The sequence below is a fragment of the Theropithecus gelada genome, chromosome 3 (assembly GCF_003255815.1).
Source record: "Theropithecus gelada isolate Dixy chromosome 3, Tgel_1.0, whole genome shotgun sequence".
Taxonomy (NCBI): Eukaryota; Metazoa; Chordata; class Mammalia; order Primates; family Cercopithecidae; genus Theropithecus; species Theropithecus gelada.
The window spans coordinates 55395858-55407990 of record NC_037670.1 but is presented as its reverse complement, the minus strand read 5'-3'; the positions used below and the strand labels follow the sequence as shown (position 1 = coordinate 55407990).

Genomic DNA, 12133 nt, shown 5'->3' with positions numbered 1-12133 from the left:
TTCTCTTTTTTAGAAAAGTTTGAGGTGTGGTTAAATGCTCTGTTATATTTTTTATGTATGTAGAGTTTCTCTCCAGTATAAACTTTTTTAATTAATAAGGATGGAGAACCTGTTAAATGCTTTGCCACAATTTTTTTTTTTTTAAACAATTGTAGGGGTTGTCTCCAATATCAATTATCTTACATTTATTCAAACAAATGTTTGAGGACTTTTAAAAGACATTTCTATATTCCTTATTGTAGGGTTTCTCTTCAATATTAATTCTCTTAATGTATAATAAGGGTTCAAGATTAGTTAAAAGCTAAAGCTTTTAACCACATTCTTTGTTTTTGTAGGGTTTCTCTCTAGAATGAATAATCTGATACTGTGTAAGGCCTGAGATGTGCTTAAAGGTTTTGCCACATTTTTTACCTTTGTAGAGTCTAATATACTCTCTTAGGCTTTGGGAAGCTGAGAGGCAGGTAGATCACCTGAAGTCAGGAGTTCAAGACCAATCTGGCCAACACGGTAAAATCCCTAAAAATACAAAATCAGCCAGTGTGGTTGCATGCGCCTGTAATCCCAGCAACTCAGGAGGCTGAGGCAGGAGAATTGCTTGAACCCAAGAGGCAGAGGTTGCAGTGAGCTGAGATCATGTCACTGCACTCCAGCATGGGTGACAAAGTGAGACTTCATCTCAAAAAAATTTTGTTTAAATAAATTCTCTTGGGTTCCTTAAGGTTTGAGGGCTGGTTAAAGGCTTTATTACTTTTTTACATTTATAAGACTTTTGTTCAATATGAATTATCTTATGTACAATAAAGGCTTGGAACTGGTTAAAGGCTTGGCCACATTCTCCACACTTGTAGTGATTTTTTTAAGTTATTTTATGTATTATAAGGCCTGAGGGCTGGACTTTATCACGTTACTCACATTTGTAGGGTTTCTCTCCAGTATGCATACTCTTATGATTAGCAAGACTTGAGGACCACTTAAAAGCTTTGTCACATTCTTCACATTTGTAGGGTTTCTCTCCAGTATGAATCCTCTTATGAGCATTAAGAGTTGAGGAGAAGGCAAAGGCTTTCCCACATTCTTTACATTTGTAGAGTTTCTCTCCGGTATGAATTATCTTATGTTTCTTAAGGGTTGAGAGGCAGTTAAAGGCTTTGCCACATTCTTCACACGTGTAGGGTTTCTCTCCAGTATGAATTCTCTTGTGGTAAGTGAGCGATGAGGATAAGCTAAAGGCTTTGCCACATTCTTCACATGTGTAAGGTTTCTCTCCAGTATGAATTCTCTTGTGGTTCGTAAGTGTTGAGGAGCGGCTAAAGGCTTTGCCACATTCTTCACATGTGTAGGGTTTCTCTCCAGTATGAATTCTCTTATGTTTAGTAAGGGTTGAGGACCAGGTAAAAGCTTTGCCACATTCCTCACATCTGTAGGGTTTCTCTCCAGTATGAATTCTTTTATGTTTAGTAACGGTTGATGAGCAGGTAAAGGGTTTGCCACATTCTTCACATTTGTAGGACTTCTCCATAGTATGAATTATCTGATGTTGATTTAGGTGTGAAACCATACAAAATGATTTGACATATTTTTTACATTTCAAATGTTTCTTTCCACTATGTCTTGTCTTATGTCTATTGGAATTTGAAAATTTACTGAAGACTTTGACACATTTATGAGTCTGAAATATTTTGTTTTGGGTAGTTGACAAACATTGGTTAACTTCATTATAACCTCCTTCTTGCACCTCACACTCACCCATGGTTTTACATTTTTTTACTTGTAAATTCTCATGTTCACATTTTCCATATATTCTCGGTATTACTTTTTGGAGTGAATCTTTTATGCCCAGCTCTGGCTGAAGGTCTTGGGTGAAATGAGAACATGTAACTGAAAGACATAAAAATCACAAGTTACTTCACTTACTAGACTCAGATACATATACTTTACAAATCATAAAATTATACAAGGTACATTAGCAAAATGGCATATCAAATTACCACAGGCCACAATTCCTTCATAGGTTTATAAATGTAACAAAACCACAGTGATCAAAATACCTTTGCTGGAAATTTATAAATAAAGTAAGTGTGTGCATCAGGTGGGCACAATGCCAAGAGCCATATATAAAGAGAAGAGAAGTCTGCGACATTCACCCAACACAGCCCTTCCTCATCCCTAGTAGAAGAATATGGTGTCTTTAGGAGAAACTGTTTTTTTATTATAAAAGACCAGAAAAATACTGGGACCTATATCTTTACTTATGGCTTGCAGGGGCCTTTCTGTCTTCCATGATAGAAAGTGCTGAATGAAATGGTGGTATACTTTTGAAATGACACCTTTAAGTCTTTTGGGATCAAAAGTGAATGTTACAACAGCAGAAAGACTGCAGTCCATGGGCAGAAAACAGGTGTAGAAAGTAGCTACCTACTGGTAAGAGGAAACATGGAGAAGTCTTTTAACTGAAAAATAAATGCAAAATTGCAGACAAGACACATCCTGAGAACATGTTTGAGAGATTCTGTGAATCTCTAGCCAAGATAATTGGTTTCAGGCTATGCCAGGAAAGAGCTGCATTATAAAGATCATGAAAGGTAGTTTTATGTTAATGTTTAAATCTCAACCAAAGATTACAATGTATACAAAACATGAGGACAACATGGTCTAATAAAAAAAAAATTTTTTTGAAAAAGCAACTATAAAAATAAAGAGGCATATATTAATTTTTAAAATATATTTTAAATTTAAAATAAAATTTAAAATATATTATGCTCAGTGAGAAAAATGGAAAACCAGACGCCTAAATAAAATCAGAAAAATAAGAATATCAACAATAAGCTTGGAATAATAAAAACAAAACAATCGTGGAATTAAAAAAGAATAACTGAAAAAATTTAAAAGAAAAAATAATGTAAGAAATGAAGAAGCTAAACAAACAAACTAGGACATACACAAAAAGATCCATAACACATCTTTAAGCAAAGTTTCAAAAGTCGCTAACCAGAAGACAATCTTGGGAGCTGTAAGATAAAAATGAGGTATTATTTATAAGCATAGTTCTCTGAAACATTTGACAATAGAAATCTTGCAGGTCAATAAAGAACTGTGTACAATGGTTAAAGTACTGAAAAAAAAATCTTCATGGTGAGAATAATAAACACAGCAAAAATGTACTACAAAATAAAGAAAAAATAAAGATCTTCCAGAATAAACACATGCTGGAAAAGCATATAAGCACTGCATGTGCCCTAAATAAAATGCTGAAAAGAGGTCTTCCACTTAAAATAACATGATGAAAAAAATACATAATTGTATGAAAATATATAACTTTCTGAAAAACATATGCATATACAAAAAATAAAATTCTGCGGCATTATCGTGATCATGCAGAAAACATTTTTAGTTATTCTTTAAAATTTGAAAGATACAAGTATAAAAATAAACATAAAACATAAAAAGATATAATTATCAACATCAATAAGATGTATAGGGTAGATAAAATGAGGACAAATTTTTCTATGCAACTGAAGTCATTTTTTTTTACCAGTTTAAAAAATACTGTGGTAACATTTAGAGGTGTTATAAAATCTCCAATGTAGCACAAAGAAAAAATCTTTATAGACACACAAAAGAAAATGAATGAATTACTAACATGAAACAAAGATTGATATTATATAATGGTAAAATGAGTCCATTTACTAGGAATCTATAACTATTATGTCTATCTATATGTACATGCATATATAAGATCAGGGCTTCAAAATATATAAAGCAAATATTGATAGAAATGAAGCAAGAAACAAAATAGCAACATAAAATTATAAACATTAAGACCTCACTTTCAATAATAAATAAAAAATTGAAATAAAAAATCGATTAAAAAAACAGAAAACCTGAAGAACCTTATATTGTGTATGAATTCATTTTGCATTACTATAGAAAATAAACTGAGACTGAGTAATTTATAAAGAAAAAGACTTCTTTGGTTCACAGTTGAGTAGACTGTACAAGATGTATATGCCAGCATCTGCTTCTGGTGAGGATATGAGGAAGCTTACAATTATAGTGGAAGGCAAACATGTCACATGGTGAAAGATGATGCGAGTGTGAGGTGGAGGAGCCAGGTTCCTTTAAGCAACCAGCTCTCATGTGAATTAATAGAGGGAGCCCTCTATGATTACCAAGGGGATTGTGCCAAGTCATTCATGAGGGATTTGTCTCCATGATGCAAACACCTCTCATTAGGCCCCACATCCAACACTGGAGATTACACTTCAACATGAGATTTGGAGGGCACAAACATCTACACCATATTATAAAATCAACTAGGCTAAACAGACACGTACAGAACTCCCCAGTCAAAAGCAAGTGGGTACACAATATTCTTATTTGCACCCGGTATATTCTGTTAGAATACATAGGTCTTAGTAAATTTCAAAAGATGAGCCAGGTGCAGTGGCTCACAGGTGCAATCTCAGTACTTCGGGAGGCCAAGGTGGAAGGATCACTTGGGGCAAGAAGCTTGATACCAGCCTTGGGAACATGGCGAGACCCTGTCTCTACAAATAATTAAAAATTAGCTGGGCATGGTGGGGTAGGTCTGTAGTGTCAGTCACTCAGGAGGCCAAGGTGGAAGGATTACTTGAGTCCAAGAGGTTTAGGCTGCAGTGAGCCAAGATAGTGCTACTGCATTAGAGTCTGGGCAACAGAGTGAGAAACCCTGTGTAAAAAAAAAATTAAGAACAGCAAAATCATACAGCCTATTTTTTTCTAGCCAAAACTGAATAAAGCCAAAAAGAAAAAAGGTAAAATAGGCAAATAAAAAATATATGGAAATAAACACACTCTTGAATGTATTCTTGCACAGGTCAAATAATTTAACTTAATTTAATATTTTTGCTTGAGGGTCAAAATAGTTAAGTGACAACTTAGTTGTCAATATAACTCACAGTGGTTAACAAATTTAATATAATCTGTATCAAAATTCCAAAAGTATATTTATTCCTGAAATAGTTTAAAATTTTTAAAATTTATTTTGAACTATATCTAGAGAAACATGAAAAACAGAGGCATTATACTTCTTAATTTTAAAACATAATAAAAAGCAACAATAACAATAACTGTGGTATCCACACAAAGACAGATAAAGACATGACAGAACAAAATAGGGAGACCAGCAATGAACTCTTCTGTGCATGACCAAATAATCTGCCACAAAGTTGCCATCAGCAGACAATGGAGAAAATATCATCCCTTCAACAGATAATGTTGAAAACTGGATATCTATATTGACGAAATAAACTTGGATGCTTTAATTGCATCATATACAAAAAATATTTTAAACAAAATACTTAGACTGAAAAAAAACTAATGAAATTCTTAGAAAAAAATATAGTGGAAAGACATGACATTGGTCTTGGCACCATTTTCTTAGACATGCCATCAAATGCATGAGCAACAAAGAGAAGAACACAAAAATTTAACTGGACTAAACTTCAAAATTTCTGTAATCAAATAACACATTTAATAGAGTGACAGTGCCACCCACGAAATGGGTGACAATATTTGAAAATCACATGTGATAAAACTTAATATTGAGAATTTATAAACAACACCTAGAAGTAGACAACGATAACTGAATTACTTGATTTAGAAATGGTCAAGCAAGCTGGGCGTGGTGGCTCATTCTTGTAATCCCAGAACTTTGGGAGGCCGAGGTGGGCAGATCACCTGAGGCTAGGAGTTTGAGACCAACCTGACCAACATGGCAAAACCCCATCTCTACTAAAAATACAAAATTAGCCGGGCATGGTGGCACATTCCTATAATCCCAGTTACTCAGGAGGCTGAGGCAGGAGAATCGTTTGAACCCGGGAGGCAGAGGTTGCCCTGAGCCAAAATTGTACCACTGCACTGCAGCCTGGGCAACAAGAGTAAAATTCAGTCTCAAAAAAAAAAAAAAAGAAAGAAAGAAAGAAAGAAATGGACAAATGATTAAACTAAATTTTAATTTAAAAAGTTACACAAATGGGAATAACTATTTGAAAGGTTGCACAAAATTAATAATTTATAGAAAAATGCAAAACAAAATCACAATACAAAACAAAATTACCTTATATCAATTAGAATGGCCACTATAAATTTTTTCAAAAACACCAACTATGTAGATGATGTAAAGAAATTGAAACCTATTCAAGTTGTTGATGAGAAAAAAGATGCAACTATCATAAAAAGTATCATGAATGTTCTTCGAATAATTCTAAATGAAATTATACAACACAGCAATTCTATTCATGAATCTATATCTAAAATATGCAACATAGTAAAATGAAGACATAAGAGGTATCCTGCTTGCATATCCCCCCACAGTAAGTCTCATAACCCAACCTCTAAATAAATAAATAAATACATGGATAAAAATTAAAAAATAAAAAAATTATAAAAAACTTTAAACTATATTTCAAGTCTATAGTAATGAAAACGGAATGGCATGTGCAGAAAAATAGACAACCACAAATGAAACAGAAACTACTATTCTCACACATTTTAGACATGACACAAAAAAATTTTTAATGGTTTAACAGAGTTTCTCAAAAATATGCAGATATTAGTGTACTCCAAAAGCAATGGAAAAGCAGTTTATGCAGTCCCTGATAAGCCACAAAGAAAACTTTGGCTGAACTTGAAGAAAGATTTCTGAAGTGAAAGTAGAATCCGTAGAGAATTTAAAAGCATGGGGCAGAAGGTATCACTATCTGAGAGCAAAAGTAAAAAATGACTCGGGCTTCTCAGAATCTCTTTCCATAGAATCACATCTCCCCAAACCACATTTTAAGGACTGGCTTCCTCCTTGATTTGTGTATCTCTCATCTGTGTCATCTGCTTCATTCACTCTCACTTACCTGGGTGTTTGGATACCATCTCATTTCTCTTTATATTCCGAGGCTCTTTATTTTGCTCCAGACAGGTGATCAAGTCTGGCTTAGAGACAGCAATACCTGATTTATTAAGAAAAAAAAGTAAGATAAATCTTGCTGAATTCTTTAATTACCAAATTAGTATTATGCTTAGTAAAGAGGATATACTAGAAAATTCTAGAAAATTAATATTGGTCATAATAGAACTTTTTAACTATTTAGAAAGTATTTTAAATGTGTAGGTCCTTAATTTCTCTACTCAGTATTGCTGAATCAAAAATTGGTGGTGGCAACTGAATTCTAAGGCATGGGCAACGCTATTTTACGCCACGACATTTTTGGAATTGCCACTAACCTAGAGCGAGAGATACATAAGCTCAGGAAAGGGAAAAGTTCAGGTCAAAATAAAACGTCTTGAAGAATTTGTTCTACACCAATGAATCCCCAAGATTTTCTTAAAATCGGAGAGCTAAAATTCATTCATGCAAAGCAGAAATTACCAAAATCATCTTAGAAAAGAGAGAAAGGCAATATATTAGGAATTGTGTATCGAAGTTATCCTCACCCAGGAAGACCAGGTTTCTGTAGTTCTCTAACATCACATCTCTATATAAATTCCGCTGAGCACTATCCAGGCATTGCCATTCCTCCAGAGAGAATTCTATAGCTATGTCTCTGAATGTCAACAGTCCCTGAAAAAAAAACAAAAAACAACAAAAAACACTCATGAACACACAAACACTCACCACATGGCCACAGGCAGAGATTTTTATTTGACTCAAGAGTAAAAAGAAGTGTTTCTCACTTATAAGAGTGACTAAAATTATTCAATGATAATTTTTAACACTGAAGTATTCTCTAACTCTGAGAAAAGAGGATAGCAGACAATCCACAATACCACTGTAGGTATGATAATTTTCTGGACGATAAATTATTAAATTAAGAGCATCAATATGGACATGTCTACTTTTTCCTTTTCTTTTTTCTTTTTTTCTTTTTGGAGACCAAGTCTCGCTCTGTTGCCCAGGCTGGAGTGCAGTGGCGTGATCTTGGCTCACTGAAAACTATGCTTCCTGGGTTCAAGTGATTCTCCTGCCTCAGCCTCTCAAGTAGCTGGGATTACAGGTGTGTGCCACCATGCATGGCTAATTTTTGTATTTTTAGTAGAGATGGGGTTTCTCCACGTTGGCCAGGCTTGTCTTGAACTCCTAACCTCAGGTGATCCACCCACCTTGGCCTCCGAAAGTGCTGGGATTACTAGCATGAGCCACTGCACCTGGCCCATTTTAATTATAAAGAAACACCAGTTTTATGCAAAGTTGAAGATACAGACAACTTCCCTGTTCTATAATTTTTAATAGTAACATTAAGTAGCCTTTCTTTAGCAGCCTAGAAAGCAAGTATCTCCTAATAGTTTTTTCAGAACTTTCTGGATAATAAATGCCATCCTGTTTATGTGAGCATTTTCTAAATCCTGTTCTGCATGGAACTAATAGAGCACACAGATGAAACTTCAACAAGACATGTTTCACTTTTCATTAATATCCAAAGACAACTGTGTTTCCCCAATAGAAATATTGAGTATTTACACCTTCTCATGTTCAACAGCTACGATGGTAACATTTTAAATATTGCAGTTCATAAATTTGTGGTGAGAATTCTACATGGCATACAAGAATCCAAGATGAAGAAAATACCTAGAAGGCTTGGTATGGCCGGGCACGGTGGCTGGTGCCTGTAATCCCAGCACTTTGTGGGGCTGAGGTGGGCGGATTGCCTGAGGTCAGGAGTTTGAGACCAGCCTGGCCAACATGGTGAAACCCTGTCTCTACTAAAAATACAAAAATTAGCTGGGCGTGGTGGTGAGCACCTGTAATCCCAGCTAATAGAGAGGCTGAGGCAGGAGAATCACTTGAACCCGCAAGGCGGAGGAGGTTGCAGTGGGCTGAGATTGTGCCATTGCACTCCAGCCTGGGGCACAAGAGTGAAAACTCAAACAAACAAAACAAAACAACAAAAAGAGAAGGCTATGCTATACAGAAAAAAAAATTTTTTTCAGAACCCCTAGACTATCATAAAAATAGCAAAAAATAATTGAAACAAACTCATTAGGTATAAACAACACAAGCAGAGAAGTAAACATCTGCAAGTTCTGAACACATGGCATTCCAAAAGGCAGAGTGGACACTGCTTTTTTTTTTTTTTTTTTTAGACAGAGTCTTGCTCTGTCGACCAGGCTGGAGTGCAGTGGTGCGATCTTGGCTCACTGCAACCTCCACCTCCTGGGTTCAAGCAATTCTCCTGCCTTAGCCTCCTGAGTAGCTGAGATTACAGGTGTGCACTACCATGCCCGGCTAATTTTTGTATTTTTAATAGAGACGGATTTTCACCATGTTGGTCAGGCTGTTCTCAAACTCCTGACCTTGTGATCCACCCATCTCAGCCTCCCTAAGTGTTGGGATTACAGGTGTAAGCCACCACGCGTGGCCCAGACACTGCTCTTGATCTGAGACATGCTCACCTGAGAAAAAGTGATTCTTTCCTTTTCCTCCTCTTTCTCTGAAATGTATTTTCAGATAAGATGCTCTCGACATATCAAATCTGCATCTTGAGAATACGCCTTTAAAGCACAATCTATTCACCTGCTACCACCACACACACCCACGGGCAGAAAGACTGAGACTTGCTGAAAACACTCACCCATTTTTGTTGCGTATAACTGAAAAGATTTAAGAGCAATGACAGAACAACGAGCTTCTCCATAACTATTAAAGTATAAGTTTCTTTTTCCCTGCCCTCCCGTATCGGACATCAGCAAATTTCTTTACATAATGGCAGCATGAACTGCACTGACCTCTTCCTACCAAACGGAAACAGGGCAGGCAGTGCAGCCTTCCTCAGATGCGAAGGTTGAACTAAACTCTCCTGAATGTATCTTGAACTCCTCAAGTTTATAAATCACTTGGTAATCTCGGCCCTGCTTTATGCAAAGTGATTCTTCAGGATCCAAAAGGGTCCAGGAATGGGCTTTTTCAACAAGTCCCCTGTAAATGCTGATTGTGCTTTCCCAGACACATTATTAGCATTAGCGAGAGAAAGCAGGCACAGCAAAGAGTCCCTTACACCCGCCACGTCTGTCACAATACACATACTTGTGATACAAATAAAGACAACCAATCTCCACCCTGAAATATTATATTTTTTGTTGGCTTTTTTCAGTTTACAGAGAAAACAGAAGGCAGCAATGTCTGAGTAAGTCTGCACTTGGGAAATGTGTACACATGTACTAATAAAACGTTTATTAAGCAGGTACTATGTGCTCAGGAGCATGTCACAGAACACTACGGGGAATAACACATAATGTGATTTAATTTTCATAGCACTCTGGGAGTTGCTACTAAGTGTTGAATAATTTTTAGCATTTAGATTAAGAGCACAGCAGTTTTATTTCTTATGTGTCTGCATCATTAATTTTTAAAAGAAAATGTATAGAACAATAAATCAATATAAAAAACATCCGAAATGATACAATTACATAAGAATTGAATAATCAACTTCCAAATGGCTATTTTGTAAATAATGAAATTAAGGCAGAAATAAAAAAAGTTTTGGAAGTAATTAGAGCTGAAATACAACATACCAGAAGCTCTGGGTCACAGCTAAGGCAGTGTTAAGAACAAAATGTATAACACTACACATCCACATCAAAGAGTTAGAAAGATCTCAATTTACAAATCTAACATCATAATTAAAAGAATTCCAAAAGTAAGAGCAAACTAACTTCAAAGCTAGCAAAAGACAAGAAATAGCCAAAATGATAGCTGCAATGTAGAAGGTGAGACATAAATAACCATACAAAGTTTAATGGGCCAGGCACAGTGGCACACACCTATAATCCCAGAACTTTGGGAGGTCGAGACGGGCAGATCATGATGTCAGGAGTTTGAGACCAGCCTGGCCAACATGGTGAAATCCCGTGTCTACTAGAAATACAAATATTAGCTGGGCGTGATGGTGGGCACCTGCAATCCCACCTACTCAGGAGGCTGAGGCAGGAGAATTGCTTGAAACCAGAAGGCGGAGTTTGCAGTGAGCCGAGATTACGCCACTGCATTCCAGGGGCAAAAGAGTGAAACTCTGTCTCAAAAAAAAAGTTCAATGAAACCAGAAGTTGATTCTATGAAAAAATTAATGATAGATAAAACACTAGATTAATGAAGAAAAAAGAAATAATTCATATAAACACAATCAGACTAAAAAGTCCAAAAACAACAGATGCTTGTGAGGTTATGGAAGAATGGAATGCTTATATCCTGCTGGTGAGCGTATAAATTTGTTTAACCATTGAGAAAAACAGTTTGGCAATTTTTCAGTAACCTGAAAACAGAATTACCATTTGACCCAGCAATGCCACAACTGGGAATATTACCAATGAATGTAAGTTATTCTACCATAAAGACACATGCATGCATATGTTTATTACAGCACTATTTACAAAAAACAAGACATAAACCTGTATGTCTTCAGTGGTAGACTGGATAAAGAAAACGTGGTATGTACACACCATGAAACATGATGCAGCTATAAGAAAGAACATCATGATGTCAGTTGCAGCAACATGAATGGAGCAGGAGACCGTTATTTTTAGAAAACTAGTGCAGGAATAGAGAATCAAATACTGTATGTTGTCACTTATAAGTGGGAGCAAAATAATGAGAAAACGTGGACACAAATAAGAGAACAGACACTGAGGCCCAGTACAGGGTGAAGGGTCAGAGGATGAAGAAAATCAGGAAAAAAAAAATCTGTTGGGTACTATGCTTAGGTCCTGAGTGATAAAAGAATCTGTACACAAAAACTTCATGATATGATTTTACCTATATAACTTGCACATATACTCTTGAACCCAAAATAAAAGGTAAAAGAAAAAAAATTTGGCCGGGCGCAGTGGCTCACACCCATAATCCCAACCCTTTGGGAGGCTGAGGCAGGCAGATCACCTGAGGCCAGGAGTTCGAGACCAACCTGGCCAACATGGTGAAACCCTGTCTCTATTAAAAATACAAAAATTAGCCGGGCGTGGTGGCACGCACTTATAATTTCAGCTACTCAGGAGGGAGGCAGGAGAGTCTCTCGAACCTGGGAGGTGGAGGTGGCAGCAAGCCAAGATCACACCACTGCACTCCAGCCTGGGTGACAGAGCAAGCCTCCATCTCAAAAAAAAAAAA

At 36.1% G+C, this 12133-nt stretch overlaps 1 protein-coding gene across 1 annotated transcript in view; it reads right to left on the bottom strand.

Annotated features, from left to right (window-relative positions):
* Positions 1-904: 904 nt before the first annotated feature.
* LOC112621211 (zinc finger protein 679) overlaps positions 905-12133 on the bottom strand; it is a 14599-nt gene continuing 3370 nt past the window's right edge. The window contains exons 2-4 of the mRNA XM_025380558.1: positions 7471-7597; positions 6891-6986; positions 905-1878 (exon numbers count right to left, since the gene is read on the bottom strand). Of these exons, the coding sequence (XP_025236343.1) occupies positions 905-1878; positions 6891-6986; positions 7471-7597 (1197 nt within the window). The remainder of the gene's footprint in view (positions 1879-6890; positions 6987-7470; positions 7598-12133) is intronic.